This window comes from Geotrypetes seraphini, chromosome 15, assembly GCF_902459505.1.
Source record: "Geotrypetes seraphini chromosome 15, aGeoSer1.1, whole genome shotgun sequence".
Classification (NCBI taxonomy): Eukaryota; Metazoa; Chordata; class Amphibia; order Gymnophiona; family Dermophiidae; genus Geotrypetes; species Geotrypetes seraphini.
Genome location: NC_047098.1, coordinates 66,283,959 through 66,304,228, shown reverse-complemented (window position 1 = coordinate 66,304,228; position 20,270 = coordinate 66,283,959). Strand labels below are relative to the sequence as shown.

At 41.1% G+C, this 20,270-nt stretch overlaps 2 protein-coding genes across 3 annotated transcripts in view; one reads left to right on the top strand and one right to left on the bottom strand.

Annotated features, from left to right (window-relative positions):
* The window catches only part of LOC117348778 (desmocollin-3-like), a 50,798-nt gene extending 46,649 nt beyond the window's left edge, over positions 1-4,149 (bottom strand). The window contains exon 1 of the mRNA XM_033921244.1: positions 4,021-4,149. Coding sequence (XP_033777135.1) covers positions 4,021-4,071 — 51 coding nt within the window. The 5' untranslated portion in view covers positions 4,072-4,149. The remainder of the gene's footprint in view (positions 1-4,020) is intronic.
* Positions 4,150-4,167: 18 nt separating this feature from the next.
* The window catches only part of LOC117348777 (GAS2-like protein 2A), a 67,215-nt gene continuing 51,112 nt past the window's right edge, over positions 4,168-20,270 (top strand). Inside the window, exons 1-2 of one of the 2 annotated variants that reach the window (XM_033921241.1) lie at positions 4,168-4,298; positions 9,225-9,316. In XM_033921241.1, coding sequence (XP_033777132.1) covers positions 9,262-9,316 — 55 coding nt within the window. In that variant the 5' untranslated portion in view covers positions 4,168-4,298; positions 9,225-9,261. The remainder of the gene's footprint in view (positions 4,299-9,224; positions 9,317-20,270) is intronic. The other variant, XM_033921243.1, reaches the window with a different exon arrangement.

Here is a 20,270-nt window from a genome sequence, read left to right as displayed (position 1 = left end):
AGAGTGACATACCTCTGCTCCGAGGCCTTCAAAAACAGCAGCGGCAGCAGCACTCTGAACAGGCTGCTTCAAGGCCTTCCCCCTGCCGCATCAGTGACGCAGCAGAGGGAAGACCGCAAAGCAGCCCGTTCAGAGCGCTGCCACTGCTGCTGCTTTAGGAAGCCTCGGAATGGATGTCAGGTCTCACCAGGGTGGGGGCGGGGTCATTGATTGCGAGTCTGATTTTTTCGGTGAATCAGGCAGCACTAGTGTCAGGAATGGAGTCGGGGAGCACTGGGAACATTCGGGGGGGAGGGGCTTTGGGGGGGTGTCAATCTTAACCTGGGCTTATTTTGGGGGTAGGGTTTATATATTAGGAGCATCTTTAAAAAATCATGCTAGGGCTTATTTTCAAGGAAAAAGGGTATATGACGCTATTAGAAGCCAACTAAACCATATTTGGATGAGGGCTTTCTGAACACTGATATCCCAGCTTTGCTTTTGTGTTTTCTGGATTATTGTAATATGCTTTGGTACGATATCTGGATAAATTACAACTATTGTCAGTCTACAAATCAAATGAACAGCCAGGTTCTGCTAGGTGGGTCAGTGTTTACAGTTATATGATGTGATTACATTGACTCCCAGGAGTCCCAGTGAAACAGCATTGTTAATTTAAATTATCAATGATTAATGTATAAGCTTATTGATCTGTCCAGACCTGTACCTTAAGGACATATCACCCAAGAACAACTTGTTTTGAGATCCCTGGTTGGAATGTTATGAGGCTTGGAGAAAATGGTCCTTTGGAACTACTAGTCCAGAAGGCTGGAATCATCTTCCTCAAGACTTATTTTTATTTACTACATTATTTATAATCTGCACTATCGTCAAACTTCTAGGTGGATTACAATTATACATACACAGTTCTTCATCAGAAATTGAATGAAGGTGCATCAAGAACATTAATCACAGCAGACTGTAACAATCACACAGGTTGTGCAAAGAAGCAACAAGTACAGAGGACATCTTACCAATGAGTGCTTCGAAAGATCAAAAGACCGTAAGAATAGCCTTACTGGGTCAGACTAATGGTCCATCAAGCCCAGTAGCCTGTTCTCACGGTGGTCAATCCAGGTCCCTAGTACCTGGCCAAAACCCAAAGAGTAGCAAAATTCCATGCTAACGATCCAGGGCAAGAAGGCTTCCCCCATGTCTTTCTCAATAACAGACTATGGACTTTTCCTCCAGGAACTTGTCCAAACCTTTCTTAAAACCAGCTATGCTATCTGCTCTTACCAATCTTTTTTGTTATTCTTTCTCTCTCTGCTGTTTTATTCTCATTCTTACTGATATGGTTCCTTTTAAATTGTGAATCATTTTGAACTGAACTACTTCCATAATAATAGTATAAACACTTTATATATAAATATAAAACAATGGCAGCTATGAACACAGTTTATACATGAACCACTGGTTTGCTTCTGCCTTTTTCCATGCACACTTAGAATGTTTCAAGTTTCATAGAGTTTGATTTTTATGCAAAGTCATATATTTCAATGTGTATAACATGTTTCCGTTATATAAAAAGAAAACAGGGTGGACGAAATAAGACATTACATACAGATCATTTTTGTTCTATTACAAACTGATACAAATGGATAATGGGAGGGACTTCAATTTATAAAAAAAAAAAAAGAGAGGAACATTTAAGGTAAGAACACAAAGGATGGGATCACTTAAGGAAAGGTATAAAATGAATAGAATGAAGATATTTTAATAATTTGTATAGATTTAGATTTATTGAACAGTCTATATGTTAATAGCCTCTTTATAGAAAAAGGTTTTAGGGAATGCTTAAATTTTATAATTTGATGACCTATTCGTTTAATTCATTAGGGTCAAGATATTGTATTTAATTGATTACTCTATCTATATGTTGAATGCATCTTTATAAAGAATGTGTGAGATGTCAACATTTTCAGGGCCTGAAAGTTAGCCTAAGGTTTCTGGGAGATACTGCAGGAAGCTCTGAACCCGGACTGATCCCTGGATGTCTCTCAACCTTTTGGGTTTACTTTGCATGTTCCAGGGAAAGTGCTGAGAGAACAAGAGAGCAGACAGGCTGTCTCCATGGAACTGGACAGTCAAAAGAATCCACGCCTCCTTGTAAATAGGGAAACATCAAATAGACCCAGTGACACTCCCCTTCCCCTATACTTCTTTATCATTCCCAGCACGAACAGCAGCCCAACCTGCTGCTCGCACCAGCATCGGTTCTTCCTCTGACATCACTTCCTCTGATGTCACTTCCTAGGTGCGGGTCCAGGAAGAGCCAATGCTGGCACAAGGTATGGGGGAAGGGAAAAAGCAGGAGGAGGCACTGCCCTGGGTGCCTCACCCTCACTACGCCACTAAACAGACCAAATTATGGAACAGAAATAGTCATACCTATGTTTCAAGTTTAATTAATTTTAATATAAGAACATATATCGACCATCGACGTGCAACTGGCCAGTTTACAATGCTAAAATTGAAAGGTTAAAATAAATTTTGTAGGGGGGGCAATGTGAACATTAAATAAGCAAATTACAATAATGAACATGAGCTTGAGGGTAAGGGGGGAAGTTAATAATTACATCATTAAAAACAAATTAATTAAAGGGAAGGGGTGGGAGGATAAAACACCAGGAATGCTCACATCAATACACTCCTCTTAGATACCCACACAAGCAAAACATTTGATTAAATTTTAACTTCATCATCAGAACTGAGCCAATGGTTCTTCTCTCTCTGACACTGCAGGAGTGTAGTGACTGTTCTAAATGAGCGAGGTCTTGCAATACAAGTACGTATAGTATTTTGTAAGTTTTTGGGGTGTGGAATGAAAGTGTGTGTGTTGCACCCTCCTTCCCCCCGCCCTCAATACCTTTTTAAATCTTTGCCAGTGCAAACAGTTTCTCTGGCCTGCTGCTCGTGCCAGCGTTGACTTTCCCTTTGATGTCACTTCCTGGCCCCATGACTTGGAAGTGATTTCAGAGGGGAGCCAGGTCAGCACAAGCAGCAGGCCAGAGAAACTGCTTTGTGCTGCCAAGGATTAACACAAAGGAAAAAAGAATAAAAACATTACATCTGGAATGGAGTATACTGTCTCCGAGTGTGAATTGTGGGCACCCCGTTCTCAGGACACACCCAGCCAATTAGGTTTTCAGGATACCCTCCCTGAATATGCATGAACTAGTTCTGCATTCAGTGGAGGCAGCGCATGCAAATTTATTTCATGCATATTCATGGTGAATATTCTGAAAACCAGATTGGCTGGGTGTGTCCCGAGAACCCCTGCTCTAAATGCATCTCCTCACTAACATCTCCATTTTTGCCAGTGAAGTTTACAGGTTTCAATGAATTTTGTTTAACATTCAGGTTAGATTAGCTATTCACTACACAGATTTCTACAAAAAGCAAATGAATTAGGAAAGGGTGAGGAGTGCTTTCGATTACTGAACGGAATCAGTGCAAATATCATCCAATAAAGACCATTTCATGGTCAGACTCCAAAACAGTGAATGCCAAAATATTTGTATTCCATTGACACTAGTGCTATTATTTAAAACAGTCTATGTTTACAATTGTATCCAATTTAGGAAACAGTTCTCAATTTTGCAAAAGAACTTGGTTCCTTTAAAAAAAAAAAGTATAACATTTTATTGAAGGAATCAAATAAATATACAATAATCTGATAGAAAAAGATATTCATTACAATTAATACTTGTTAAACTAGTCAAAATCAGGTTATTTTCCAAAGACGAAAAGCGAAGTAACAGGGGAAAAAACAGCCCATGCAAAGTTAAATCCCCTCTGCATCAAAGGTCTCTTGCATTCCTTCACTAATATGTTATAAAGGGACGAGCACGTGAGCAGACAGAAGGTCTTTGCTCTCTCCCATTGGTCAAGGGGTCCCTTTGGCTGGGAAAGGTGAAGAGCAGCCAACGCTCAATGACTTCCTCCAAGCAGCCCCGGAGACGGAGCGAGAGCACTCACCGTCAGGAGGAGGCAGGCGGTAGCGACGCGGAGAGGCGGCAGCAGCGACATCCTCAGGTCCCCTCTCGCTGTTCTGGCCGGGCGGGTGGCTCGCGCCGCTGCAAGGGAGCCTCGTCCTGAGCGGCTGGTGTGGCGGCGCGAGCCCCGTCCGCGGCAGGGGATTGGGCAGGTGGCGAGCGGCGCGAGCCCCGTCCGTTGCAGGTGTCCGTCCCGCGCTCTTCCTCTCCCTCCCTGGCAGCGAGGAGAAATGCGCCGGCGGTGTCTGAGGACTTCACACGGTTGGTGGCTTGACTTTTTTTTTTTCTTTCAAACTCCTTTTCTGCTTCCGTCAGCCCGTTAAGGAGGTTTAACTTTTTCTTAATTCTGGGTGTGCCCACGCTGACTGTGCCATGAATAATAACCCAACGGCTTCTCCCAGAAACTTCCTTCGCTCCCTCTGCGGCCGATTCAGCATTCGCCGAGTCGATTAATCGTGGGTTTTAGCTCCTCCCCCAAATGACGTCAGCTTGCATAGAGAAACCCCCCCACTTTCTTCACCCTGTTTTGCCTCTCCTTCAGGAACAGGCCAGGTCTCCCACCTTGTTTCACCATATTCACTTCAAGGTTTTTAATAGAAAACACCGAACAACATATGAAAAAGTTATTTGCGGTTTTCCTGTATTCGCGGTTCTGTTAATCCCCTCTCACCGCGAAGACGGAGGGAGAACTGTACTTGCCTTCTCCAAACTCCTCCCTCTCAGTCACAACCTGGGGGGAGGTTTGGCTCGCAGTCTAGGCCCCGCCCACGCGGGCACTTGCACAGACCCGGCTTCTCTCGGCCACCCTCTTCCAGCCTTCTGACATTACTGGGGCACAGGCGCTAAGAGACGCTGGGTCGGTGAAAGGTTTTTCATAAGCGGGTCTCGTTTTAGGACTCCGACGATTTCAGTTTTCAGGGGCTGCTGGTGACACCACGAAATGTGATAAGCGGTCTGAAACTTAGGGCTTCCCATGTCAAAGATTTCGCGCACCTAATGCGTGGAACATGGCAGTAATATGGGGAAAGCAAGGCAGATACAGATTCAGCGGATAATCCAGTTTTTCCCATTTAAATTCCTCCCTCAGGTTTTCTACTGCACTGGGCAGGTACTTCAGTAATGGTTTAGTTCAATTTATTTATCATTTCATTAGTGAACTTTCTAGGCGGTTTACTATAAAATGGTAAAAATCACAGAAAAACACAATAACTGATAGACATAAGTCACATAACAATAGCAGAACCAGCCGTGACTGCTTGCCCATCCCACCCCAAGCCATGAATGTGAGAAAAGAAAGAAAACTAAAGTAATGAATTCATGCCAAAGGCATGGGGACTAAAAATGTTATTTGAACTTCTCTTAAAATACCTCCAAGAAGAAGCTAAAGGCCCCTTTTACAAAGCCGCAGTACAGATTCCCGCTTGGCAAATATGATGCAGCCCATTCAATTTTTATGGGCTGCACCGGGACTGGCTACCACAGCTTTGTAAAAGGGGCCCTAGAGCATTCCAAAGTGTAGAAACTCATCCACCATAATTCCCAGAACTAATTGTTTTCAAACAGATGACATGAAAGACAGCTTTGTTACAGTAAGTCTAGCCTTGCAGTCTGCTTCCTCATATCTTCAACTGTACATACCAGTATTATCTGCCTTCAATTTAGCCACCCATCTATTTATCTAAGTGATTTTGAAACTTCTTAATGAGCAGCTAAGGGGACAAATGCAGTTTAGACATATTAACGCAAGTGTGAGTTTGTATACTTCTTTGATGTGTGGTCACGTTCCATGACCTGTGTATAGTTTTCTTTGTATGTTATTGACTATTGTTAAAATGTGCATAGTGTATGACTCCTCCACTATTTTCATCTGTGCTATGCCATTTCTTGTCATTTTGAAATGACACTGACATTTTAAAAAGCCCATAAAATATTGTCAGGTGCCATCTTCAAAAAAAACAGTGCACCCTATTTTAGAGCAAATGGGTACCAGCAGCAGTCAGGCTGAGGAAACCTTCAGGCACCGAGCTCGAGCAGGCAACAACTCTTCAGCAACATCTGCTGTGAATGCATACTATTTTGCCACATGTGCAGAGAGAATGCAATATTTTAGAGGTTTTCTTGTGCAGCAAGTGTGCAATCTTTCAGAAACGTGCAAGCTATTTAAATTCGTCACATGCTCCCTATTGAAAAGAGTGTGCATTGTACACTCCTAACAACATTGCCCCTGAAATGTAAATTAAGATATAACAAATAAAACCTAAATGCTAAGTGACAGAGGAAATGAAGCAGAATGAAAATTTATGGCCTGCGCATCCCTTCTTTTTTTGGGTTGGGATTGGGATTTGATATACTGCTTGGATGAGGTGTTTTAAGCTTACAATCAAGTACTCAAGCATTTTTCCTATCTGTCCCAGTGGGTTTTCAATCTATCTAAGGTACTTGAAGGTGCCTAAGGCCACAAGGAGCCATATGGGGCTTGAACCCACAACCTCAGGACGCTGAGGCTGTAAGCTCTAACCACTACCCCACATTCTCCTCCCATAGAGATGCTCTGTTGTTTTTAAATAATTCACACTAACACCTTCCCAGTAGTCAAGTACAACAATAAATCTATACAGAAAACAATATTTTTTGATCATTAACATCAGGGCGACAATGCCAGTTCAGCCAAATACAAAAACTTATATAGCGCGTGCAGTATATGTTTCACGAAATAAAACTTATGTTAGAATGAAGGGGGAGAAGGGTAGGGGGAAAAGGGAAAGGGTTAAGGGGGGATATAGAAAAGAATAGATTAGATATATAGAAATATATTTTGGAGGAATGATAAAATATGTGTGCAAATATTTTATTATGAATTTAATTGTAATGAATATCTCTTTGTATCATATTATTGTGTATTTATTTGATTCCTTCAATAAAATGTTATAAATTAAATTAAAACTTATGTTAATGAAACAAAGGAAACACCAACAGAATCACATTTTGAGTGCTATCTTTGCTTTTTTTCACCATCACTGACACAATTACTACTTTCAAGGCAAATAAAATATTATTTTCTGTACAAATTTATTGCACTTGGCTACTGGAAAGGTATTATTGTGAATTGTCTATGGCTCTCTTTGTCATTTCATACCTGAATCACCATAAAAATCTTGCAAAATTTTAGTTCTGTTATTTCAAAGCGTGCAGAAGAATTTTAAGAGTTCCTATAACTGTTTGGTATATGCTATTCTAAAATTTAGTAAAAGATACATAAATGGAGTCCCATTTTACATAGAATGTAGAGATCAAAATTGAGATGGCGAGTTGTGTCCTCTCAATTCTGATGGTATTTTATTTTGTTTAATTATTTATTGGGATTTATTATAATTTTGTATTAGTAAGTTTTAAAATAATATGATCAAATAAACCCACTTGTATCAAAAGCTATGCAATGTGAATAAACAACAAGGATAAGAAGAAACAATATTTTTGTACAGTATAAAGCAATGGTTCTCAACCAGTGTGTCCTCAAGAGATGGGAGGTGCGTCACAAAGCATTTGATGTAGACTACAAGCCTGTGTTTCCATTATAACCATCACTACTACAAGCTGGGAAGACCAGCAATCTTGAGAGTCAGGTTCATGAAATCCCTGTAACTGGTCCCTATTTCTGCTTCCCACTACCTCCAATAATAACTGCTGCCTCCAAACCCATTTGAAAATGTTGCAGGTCTGCTGTTTGATATATCGTTTCTGAGTAGCCTACGTATTTGCAGGTTTTTGTGTGGTAGTGGAGGGATTTTGTGTTGCTGTTATTGAAGTGACACCAGAATTTCTAAAGCACTGAAAACTTTCCTCTTTAGAAAATATGAGTATGTATTCCAGACAGAATGATCATAGTTCATTATTCCTCCCTCCCCCTTTTACTAAACCTTGATAGTGGTTATTAGTGCAGGGAGCCACGCTGAATGCGAAGGTGCGAGGCACCCGGGGCAGTGGTGTCCCTCCCCGCTGTCTTCTCTGCCCTCCCACCCCCTCCACTCCTTCCTTTCCCCCTCCTGCCATGTGCATGCCCCTTCCCTTCCCCCATACCTCTTTAATGTTCCCGGTGTGAGCAGCAACCCTAACCTGCTGCTCACGCCAGCGTCGGTGCTTCCTCTGATGCTACTTCCTAGGCGCGGGTCCAGGAAGTGACGTCAGAGTTTTTGAAAATGCTGGCGCGAGCAGCAGGTTGAGGTTGCTGCTTGCACCGGGAACGTTAAAAAGGTATGGGGGAAAGGAAGGGGCGTACACGATAGTGAGGGTGTGGAGACGGCGCCCCCACCAAGATGGCACCCAGGGAGGACCACCTCCCCACCCCACCCTTATTACACTACTGGTGCTTGGTGCTCAAAGGTAGCCTCAAATATCTTCTGTTGTACGTGTTGAGGCAATGGAAAGGATAGTTTGCAGCATTGCGATGTGCATGAATTGAAGAAGGACTTTAATATCAGAAGTTAGTCCCTCCACTTTGTGAACCATGCAGGCTATCTTGAGCTGGATTCTCTTTTTCATCGGCAGCCAGTCTAGTTGTTCTAATAGTGGACTTGCTCTCTTGTATCGATTCCTTTTGATGACTGGTCCTGCAGCCGTGTTTTGTACTCTCTTGTGTTCTTTCTCTGTACTGCCACAATATAGTGATTTTCAATAGTCCAGGTATGGGATTAGGACATATTGTGCTACTGTCCTGAAACTAGTCTCAGTCAGGACTAGTCTAATTGTCCTCAGTCGTCTCATCTTAAAGAATCATTTTCTCACTGGTGACAATCTCTCAGAGCTGCATTCGTCAACGTGTGCTAAAATAACCCATTTTAACGGTAGCACATTATGGTTAATTGTTCATAAGAATACTTGTAATGGTGCAGAGTAATACTCAAATTTGTAATTGCATAAATTTATATTTAATGATGCGTATTCACTTATTCACATTTGAAGTTGCTATTTGTAATTAGCGTTTCAAAATTTGAACCTCGGTTTAATAAGATTTTAAAAACAGTTCCATCATTCACATTAATTTTTATTATAATTTGTGATGAAAATATGAGAATTTGCTGGTATTATTCATTGTTATTAATATACAACAATTTAATCTCACATATTCTGTAATTAGTTTATAAAATTTTCTGCTTTCAATAAAACTAGTTATTTTTTTTTTTTCTACAGCCCGCTGAAAAGTGCTGAAGTACCCAATGTGGCACTCATGGCGAAAAGTTCAGAGACCCCTGCTTTAGAGAAACAGGCCCTGACTGCACATGGTAGGGAGTCTGCACTAACTGGAAAATTTGTAGTTAAAGTGGATTCACCTAACAGCTCAACTTGAAGATAATACGCCTTAGCCAACTGCATAACCCCAGAAATTCAATGCCAGTGCCCAGACATGGCTCGGCCTTGAACATCTAGGAATAACGCTGCCAGTGGCTAAAAAACAATCGGCCCAGTTGGTTGAATATCTACCCCTCCACTTTTCTTGTTTTCCCCGACATGTGTAAATTTGATCCTGAGAGAAACCTTCCTCTCCTGCTGTGACTCTGCCCTCCCAAAATGCAGGTGTTTGTCTTCAGGTATCTGTTCTTATACAGTTCACATGTTGCCTGGCCTATGTGATATTTGCATTCAGAACTAAGCTTCATAATGGCGGGTGTGGTTGGAGAAATGTTGCCAGTTTTCCCATAGGAATTTTAGCTCATAACCATGGGCAGGTTCATGCATGTACAGTATTTTGGCACATGTAGAGGTAGTTGAGACAAGGACTGTTTTTCAATTCAAGAAAGCATGGGACAGGAAGAAGAAATGATGATGGTGTGGATGGGCAGACTGGCTGGGACACATGGCCTTTTTCTGCTGCCATTTTCTGTGGGGTCCTATTATTAAGGTGCACTAAATGTTAAGGCATCCATTATATTCCAAGGGCACCTTAACATTTAGCATGTGCTAAATCGGTTATCACACCTTACTAAAAGGACCCCTATGTTTCGGTGTAAAAGCATTCTTGGATTTATGCTTCCAGATTGTTGCCTAATTTATCCAGTAAACCATTAGACCCAATATTTCTATTCTTTTATTCGAACAATTTTTTTCTGCAATAGATTATTTTAAATTCAAGTACTGACTTTGTATTGATTCTATATAGCATATATAACAGTTTACAAATTCTAAACAGAAAGATACTGGGACATACAATAGTTTCTATACACAGAATAAGATTCCAAGGTATAAAAGCCTCCTCTCTGCTCTATCAATCTATCTATCTATCTCTTGGCTCTCTTGTCCTTTCTTTCTTTCTTTCTCTCTCTCTCTCTGGCTCTCCCTAGAACTTCAGACTCTCTGTCTCTTTGTCTCTGTACTATGTAAGGCAGGGAAACTGTGTTGCTCTCTGCTTAATTGTAATGCTTATAAATATTGCTTTTCTGTAAGCCTATTTCTATAATATTTTTTATGCAATCACCTCTGGCTGTGCCTCTTTGATTCTACTTCCTGGTGAGTCATCTGTGAGGGAACTGAACCTGGGACCTGGCGTTTGTCAGGACGCCTCTCACTTAACCCCTACCACCTAATATTGTGGGGGCCACTAACAAACCTGACAAGGACCTCCTCCAAAGATGGCTAGAACTCCCTTCTATCAAGCTCTGCAGTCAGCAACAGCATCCTTGAGTCTCTGACAACTAAGCATGCCAGTATCAGTGGCTTACGGATGTTGCTGCTGTCCTGAGAAAATTAAAGTCATGGAATAGGAGGCAAAGTTCAGTTGTGGATTAGGAATTGGTTATCAGATAGAAAACAGAGGGTAGGGTTAAATGGTTATTTTTCTCAATGGAGGAAAGTAAGCAGTGGAGTGCTATAGGGATCTGTACTGGGACCGGTGCTATTTAACTTATTTCTAAATGACCTGGAAATTGGAAGAGTCAATTATGGCTTTACTCCCCCACCCATCTCCTCCTGGCTCTGTAATTTTAAATCTTTGGGCAGCATTGCTGCAGAATGAAGACTTCCGTGGCAGGCCTGCTCGTTGATGCTGCATAGTGGCTGTCCGAAGATTTAAAATTACAGCAACCTGGGATGGTAGGTGGAGATTGGAACTGGAGAGAGTTTTGTCACAGGATCCTGCTGGGGCTAGGGTGGAGCTTTTGTCCCCCCCCCCCCCAACAAAAAAAGAGTTCTGCTGCTTATGGACACAAGTAAAGATTTCTGTGCTAGCTGGGCTGTATCTAGAGTAGGGAAAGCTGATATTTTGTTATTCCCCTCCAGCCCTGTGGTTTCCAGGATATATGAGTTAATATACTGAAGGGACAAGGGAATTCTGCCAGTATTTGATGCCATCTTCTGAAAACATTTTGTAATGGAGAGGACAGAGAATCAAGTCTCAAACTGAAAGAGAAATGGAGAGGAACAATTTTTCCTTTTTCACAAAAAATAAAGCAATCATTCTGCCTGAATGTGAGAGTATGCAAAGGGCAAGCTGGACTGGAATGGATGTGACTGAGGTATAGATGGACTCTGGGTGGGAGAGGGGAGGGAAAAAGTGCAGTAAATGGTGAGGATGAGGTGAGGCTGCGGAGGAAGAGAGACTAGTGGGACATTCAGTGCTTCCCTAGCCATCAGTCCTTCTAGTATGTGTACTACATCTAAATATAGCCTGTCAGTTGTGCCCATACACCAGAAGAGGTAAGTGAGAAGTCTAAAACCAACCCACAAGTTACATTTATTAAAACTAATAAACAATTGTTTCAACCAAAGTTCTTGAACACATATGTCAGAATGAGTTCAGTGCTCGGGCCTATGCTCTTTAACATATTTATAAATGACCTGGAAATTGGTACGACAACCAGGAAAGAGACGTGGGAGTACTTGTAGACAAGTCAATGAAGCCATCTGCACAATGTGCGGCGGTGGCGAAAAGGGCAAACAGAATGCTAGGAATGATTAAGAAGGGGATCACAAACCCAGATCGGTGAAGGTTATCATGCCGCTGTACCGGGCCTTGGTGCTCCCCCACATGGAATACTGCGTCCAACACTGGTTGCCGTATATGAAAAAGGACATAGTACTACTCGAAAGGGTCCAGAGAAGAGCGACAAAAATGGTTAAGGGGCTGGAGGAGTTGCCATACAGCGAAAGGCTAGAGAAACTGGGCCTCTTCTCCCCTTGAAAAGAGGAGACTGAGAGGGGACATGATCAAAACATTCAAGATAATGAAGGGAATAGACTTAGTAGAGAAAGAGAGATTGTTCACCAAGATGGAGAGAATGAGAGGGCACTCTCTAAAGTTAAAAGGGAATAGATTCTCTAATACCACCAGATCCTCACACAAATTAAAACTATCCTTCCCCTCGCTAAAAGGCATTTCCCACACAGGAAAGCTAGGGACCTCCCTCCACTTCAAAATCACTGAGCTCTGGAACAACCTTACCTCCCCTCTTCGGAACTTGAGCTCTCTCCAAGTTTTCCGCAAACACCTGAAAACCTGTCTTTTCTCAAAAAATGTAAGTCTCCCTCCAATTTAGGAATCAAGGAAACTCTTATATCTTGGCATCCCAAGTCCTGTAAATTTTCTTCACACTTCTACCTCTAACCCTCTGTTGTAGTTCCTTCCTATTTCTCCTACTGTAAACCTCGTCGAGCTCTACGAACGTGGAGATGATGCGGTATACAAACCTAAGGATTAGATTAGATTAGATTCCATACAAACGTAAGGAAGTTCTTCTTCACCCAGAGAGTGGTAGAAATCTGGAACGCTCTTCCGGAGGCTGTTATAGGGGAAAACACTCTCCAGGGATTCAAGACAAAGTCAGACAAGTTCCTGCGGAACCAGAATGTACGCAGGTAAGGATAGACTCAAATAGGGCACTGGTCTTTGACCTAAGGACTGCAGCGTGAGTGGATTGCTGGGCACGATGGACCACTGGTCTGACTTTTATGGTCTTATGTACTTGCACACATGTATCCAGAAAAAGTCCCAACTTGGATCCGAGTTTTGGCAATGGAATTGCTTTCTTCTGGGGACAACAAGTAACTTTGGCAAAAACAGGTTGGACATATAGTTTGTGTCGGAGTCTTCAGAAACCGAATACACCAAAAGAATGTCAGTTGTGCCCATAACCCTGCCATACTTTGTTCTCCTTCTAACCGTCTTCACAATGTGTGTTACATTGAGCACCCACAATCATTTTGAAAAGTTGGCTCCTATCATTTGATTATATGTAAATATATTACATTTTTATAGTTTGAAAAAACTGCAGAAAAACATGATTGTAGCGTTTGTTATGGGCGTGTACTTAGATAGAAATCTGTCTATGAAGGCTTTTACTTCAGCATTGGTCAAAACATGCCTTTTCATTTTGTGGAAACTGCATACTATTAAATCATATTTCAACCCTGTGGCATTTAGGACTCTAGTTCGATCTTTGGTACTTAGTACTCTGGACTATTGTAATTCAGTGCACCTTGCCGGCCATCGTACAAATTTAGTTAGATTGCATAAAATTCAGAATGTAGCAGTGCGCTTGATTTTCATTTTGAAGAAATCAGATCATATTACATCCTCTTATAGAGAACTCCACTGGCTCCCATTTGAGGCCCATGTATTGTTTAAATTTGAGACCCTTTGTTACAAAGTCTTATATGGACAGGCACCTGTCCGCATAAGAAGTTTTTCCAGCGCCCGTTTGCCTTTCAGGCAGCCAGATGCGATAAGCAGTTACGTACTTTGTTTACAAGGTCTTGCTAATGCACACGTTTCAGAAAGTTAATAATAATAATAATAATAATAATTTATTTTTATATACCGCTAAACCATCAGTTCAAGGCGATTCACAACAAGAAGACGCTGTACAAACAGTGAATTACATACATGAGCATATCAAATATTTCTCAGAGAATACAAATGGCAATTAAGTCACATATTTATCAAACAGGTAAGTTTTAAGAATTTTTCTGAATAAATATAAGACTGAGCTTGGGGAATAAGAGCATTCCAACATGAATTCATTGCACTAGCCTAGAATGCAAAAGTTTTTCCTAAGAATCTCTTGCTGTGACGTGCTTGTACCAATGGGAACAGAAACCAATAGGTTTTTCATGTATTCTTATTTGAATTATAAAATTCAAAGTTATTAAAAGTCATCTTTATTTGTAATATTTTTAGACTATTAAAAAGGGCTTTATGATTACTCTGTAGGTTGCTAGGCTGTCCAGTTCCTTATTTTTTGTGAACCGCATCGATCCGTGAAGTTTTGCAGTCTAGAAATTTAAATGTAATGTAATGAAACGAATTTAGAAACATTGCATGGCCCAACTAATCAATCCAATTTTCTTTACTGTAATAATGTTAAAGCCTATTCAACATCTGGATTTATCTTCCCTACCACTAAGGTTTCTCCTTGGTGAGCAATGATAACATGTTGTTTGGGCATATCATGGTGTACCACAGTGCAGAGAGAAGAGACCTTATGCTGATGGTCTTGTTTTAGTGAGCAAATCTGATAGTACTAGGTGGAGTTGAGTTCTAAGCTTTGAAAGTTATAGTGAGCCTCATGGGATCAGAAAGATATATGTACTCATTCTGTAGGCAGGAACTGTGAACTGGAATGACAGTACTTGAAGAAATATAGCCAGGGTTTGTGCACCCTGTGAAAGTCTTCTATCAATGTAAAGATTAATAATGTTTCATGAAAAGGAAGCTTAGATGATGACTTCAGCACAGCAAGTTCAATCATGCCAGTGTAATAGAAGCCTACTGTCGGATCTCACTCTGCTGTGTTTTTTAATTGACTGGCAAACCCAGCGTATGCAACACAACTATTTTTAAATGCAACTCTGGAGATGAAGCATTCAAATGTGGTCTATACTTAGAAAACCCCCAATCAGGTTAAAATAGTGAACAACTCTTGCAAGGCTTCAGCTCTGGAAACCAAAGCAAATTAAGAAGTGCATACTGTGAAAAGGCTTGTTTCAAGGGTGGGTGGGGTATATGAGCATGAGATTTTGTGGACTGCTACTGAGTGGCTGTTTGGGGTGGGAGTGTAGAGAGTATACATTGTGTGATGTAGGAGTGTATGGAGAGTGTCATACAGGGGATGTCAGCTTGTCTGTGTGCTGGGAGAGTCTATGTGGGGTGTGGAGGTGAGAATTCAGGAGAGATAGAGTGAGAATGCAGGGAAGGAAGGTTACAAGGGTATAAAGGTGTTTTCAGAAGATAATCCCCAATCCTCCTTAAGAGATAAGAGCCTGGCCCACCTTCAGAGAAGAAGAGCCAGGGAAACTAGTGGAGGGAAAGGTTGAGTACAGAACTCATTCAATGGTTATTTCTTGTCTGGATTACGGTAATGCCGTATACCATGGAATTCCAAAAAAGAGTTAAGACGTCTACAAATAGTCCAGAACACCGCTGTAAAAGTTATCTACAAGGCCAAAAAATTTGATAAAAGCTCATTGGCTTCCTATCCATCACCATGTCAATTATAAAACACTATTACTGACTTTTAAAACAAGAAACACTGGCCAGCCGGAATTTATCAATAAACTCTTGATACCGTATACTTTATCACGTCTTCGTTCCTCTGATCAAAATCTATTAGCAATCCCATCCCTGAACCACTATCTTTTCAGTAGTTGCCCCTTCCCTCTGGAATTCAGCACCGAACGCTTTAAGAGCGATAACAGACCTCGAGAAATTCAAGTCATTTCTTAAGACATTTCTTTTTAAAGATGCTTTTCAAGTTTGAATGTCCTTTTAATGATTTTTAAACTTTTTCTTTTTAGTCCATTTGTATTGGACCTACATGTTTTTAACTCTGTCCTTTTGTTTTCTCCTTTGTACCTCACTTTTCTTTAACTATTGTAGTTCTTCCCTTTTCTCCATTTGTATCTGTTTGTCCAGTAGTGTACCTTATCTTATCTTTTGTTTAGTTATGTTAATTATATTATCTGTTTTACCCTAATTTTTTTATTGTATAACTACCTTGAAATAAATGATAAGGTGGTATATCAAATCAATAATAAACTTGAAACCTTAGGCACAGACTGGCCTGAGGGAAGAAAGCACCAGAATTAGAGGGCATATGTAGAACAGATTTATTGGCAGTGGCGTGGGAGGGGAGGAAGATCGCCCCGGGTGCCAGTGCCTCTCCTCTAGAAATGTTTGGGCAAGAGCAGCCGGCTTCGATTCCCTTCTGATGTCACTTCCTGGTTGCGGGACCCGGACATGATGTCAGAAGGGTTCTGATGTTGATGTGAGCAGCGGATGGATGGTGCTGCTTGCGCTAGCAAATATTTCAAGAGGTATGGTAGGGAGGGACCCTCTCTATGCCATTATTCATTGGTATTGGTAACCATGTCCTGAGCATGTTGGTAAACCAGGCATGATTTACGTTGCTAGACAGGTAAGGCAGGCATTTATTTGTGCTTGCCAGAAATATAAAACTTTCTTTTAGTTTGAAGCTAGGGCTTTGCAGGCCTGGAACTCTGACCATTTGCTTGCGCTATGACAGAGGATATAAGTGCAAATGAGAAATGTAGGTAGTGTGTCAATCCCTCCTCCAGAAAAAGGAGGATGGATTGAGACATCTGTCTTCCTTTTTCTAGAGCCATATGGTAACCTTACGCTCACCCCTCTCTTCTCTCACTTCCTTCCCTTCTGCTGCCACTCTTATTCATCCCATGACTTTTATGCCTCTTCTCGGACACTCCCTTCCCTCATCTTCGCTTTGGTCCCTCCCTCATCCTACTCCATCTTTATCCCTTTCAGTCTAGGCCCAATCTTTACAAAGAAAGGCTGGGAACCTTCACTAACACTTCCTGCTGTGCCACTTCTGGTCTGTCATCATTTTTGTTGGTGGGGATAGGAACTTGACTTGCTATCACACCAACTCTGCTTCTTCATCTGGCTGCCATCAGCTCTGGTGTGATAGTATCCATTGTAACATAGTAACATAGTAAATGACCTCAGATAAAGACCTGAACAGACCTGTACTATTTTTTTGCATGTGTGTTTCCTGTGCACTGGTATTTAGGAATAATGTGCAGCCAGATGTGCCAATGCATGTCAGTAATTGATTGTTAGCATCCAGTTAGTGATGGTTAAGAGCTTGTTAGCCAATTATGTTGTATGTGCAACTTGACAGCAAACTCAAATTTGAACCTGTTCTACTCCACTCAGGATTTTGTAGACTTTAACCATATCTCTCCTCAGCCATCTCTTTTCCATGCTGAAGAGCCCTAACCTTTTTAGACTGCCCATAAGTTGTACCCATTTTAAAAATACATGATTCGATTAACTTGTCTCTTCTTTGATATTTCTGGGCCGTAGACTGTAAAGTCTGGTATTGTCCTAGATTCCAAATGCCGACGTTGCCATCCAAGCTCACTCCTGCCTATCCAACCATCCCGTTGTTTGCAGGATATCTACCATAAAGTCTGGCCAGTAACATCCTCATGTTCCATATTAGTGGAGTTCCCATTGATGCCCACCCCAGCCCATCCTACACCAAATCACCCCATATGGGACACAGACCATGCAAATCTGTCCAGTACCGGCCTTAGTTCTTTAATTTACATCCTTCGTTTTCTAATTAGAGATCTTCTATTTTTATCCCACACTTTTTTAAATTCCATCACCGTTTTCCTCTCCACTTCCCTTGGGAGGGCATTCCAGGCATCTACCACCCTCTCCATGAAGAAGAATTTCCTAACATTGCTCCTAAGTCTTCCTTCCTGTAACCTCAAATTATGCCATCTAGTTTTACCATTTTTTTCTTCTCTGGAAAAGATTTGGTTCTATATTAATGCCTTTCAAGAATTTAAATGTCTGTATCATTGTAAAGGCTCTGTCTACCAGCTTATGGCCTCTGTACCCTTATGTCTGTTAGCACATGTGCAATCAAACATACAGCTAAGAATGGTTGGACAGACAGAAAGCTTGAATGCACCTTGATAAAAGATGCCCACAGGTGAGGGGACATATTTCTCCTTAAAAGAATACGTTTTCTCTATGTAAACCTTCCTTCCCGGATTTTGCATCATCTTAAGCATTTGACAGTCAATCAAAATGCTCAGTCAGAAGAACTTTGATATCCTGCCAAAATCAACACGGATTAATTTCAAGATAAATATTTACTGAAAAGTCCCAAACTCTTAGGGCTTATTTTTCAGAATAAGCTTGTTTTACATGCAGAAAATGACTTCCAGAAAAATATCATGACTGCATAGACATGTGTAAAAAGTTGGCGCCAAGAAAGAACGAAGCTGTTTTTATGAGATGCCTGTGGGTTGGCATTCTCAGGGGCTTAGACAGGGTGGAACAGTGGTGGAGCTGCAGTGTACACGATCATTTAGTGAGCTATGCAGAGGACGCAAGCACACATCAATGCCTTTATCAGCGTAGGTATATATTTTAGAGAGGGGGTGCTTTTGAGTGCTATTGGAGCTTATTTTCTGAAGGTACATCAGCTGTTATATGGTTTTTCTAAAATAGGTGTCTCTCATATGAGGTAAGTCTAAAAAGGTTAGGGCTCTTCAGCATGGAAAAGCGATGGCTGAGGGGAGATATGGTTAAAGTCTACAAAATCCTGAGTGGAGTAGAACAGGTCCAAATTTGAGTTTGCTGTCAAGTTGCACATACAACATAATTGGCTAACAAGCTCTTAACCATCACTAACTGGATGCTAACAATCAATTACTGACATGCATTGGCACATCTGGCTGCACATTATTCCTAAATACCAGTGCACAGGAAACACACATGCAAAAAAATAGTACAGTCCACTTTTTAATGCTGCTTCATAAAAGGTCCCCTCAAAAAGGGAAGCTGTGCAGCATTTCTTTTAAAATTAGATGACCCGATATAAAATGATCCCAATAACCTGAGTATATAGAACAGCATTTTATAGGCGCTTATAAAATTATCTAGGAGTAACTCCCCCATACTGTGCAACCCAAAAGGGTGTGTGGCCATGGGATGGGCATTGGCAGGTCGTGGGCTTTCCAAAAGGTTATGCGCAAGATTATAGAATAATGGAGTCTATGTGCACAACTTGGTGGGGGAATAGAATAGAGAATGGCACAGGGACAAATTTGTCCCCGTTGGAACTCAATTTCCCCATCCCGTCTGCACGAGTTTTGTCGCTGCCCAAGCCTCGGACACTTATGATTTTAAGGTGTTTGAAGCTTGTGCAGATGAGGACGGAGTTTGCAGGAATGGGTCAGGGACAGGAAAAGAACTCGCCAGGACAGAATGGGAAAATGAAAAATTTGTCCCCCTATCATTCTCTTGTGTAGAAACCAGCAAAATGCACAATTCTATAAGGGCATCTGCCTTTCATAGAACAGTGCTTAGCACCAAAGCCCATATTCTATAAATGGCACCTTAACGTAGGCACCAGGATGTGCCCTACCAGTGCCTAAATTAAGTAAAAAAAGCCATTTAAAAGATATTTCAAAATGATTTAAAAATATAGCACCAGAATCATGCCTACACGATGCCTAATGGCACTGTAGGCATGGCTAATGCTGGAAGTGGCGTTAGCTGCCCTAAAGTGTCTACGTAGACACAATTCACATCAAAGGTAGGTGCCGGAAATGTAGGCCTTGAAAATCCTGGTCTACATTTCTGATGCCTGCCTTTGCCAGAGGTGCGATTCTCTAACCAGCGCCATCTTGTAATTGACACACGATCAGCAGCTGCTAACAATGGCACCGTTTAGAGAATCTGGGCCTAAACGTTTTTGGCACCCATTTTGAACGCCATTTATAGAATTTCCCCTTAAATGTGTATATTTCTGGCACTGTAGTTTGATTAATCTTTTCTTTAAAGAAAAGAGATCATGTCACTGAATATTATTTGAAATTACATTGGCTACCTATTCAAGCTAGAGTTATGTTTTAAGTTTGTATGTATGCTGTATAAAGTACTGTATGGATTAGTGCCATTATACTGTACATGGATGACAGATTTTGCACTAGAAAATTATTCTCGAGTTACTCATAGTATAAATCCATTTGTTTTTCCTTCAATTTGTGCTCAACCAATCCTTAGATATGTTGAGAAACTATTGGCATTCAAAGCAGAATGGCTTTGGAAAGAAATACTGATTAATTGTCCTCCTGTCAATTCTTAGATGAGTTTTCATCAACAGTTAAAAACCTATGGGGCTCATAATCAAAAGAGAAAAACGTCCTAAGTCGGCACTTGGACGAACATTTCTCAAAAACGTCCAA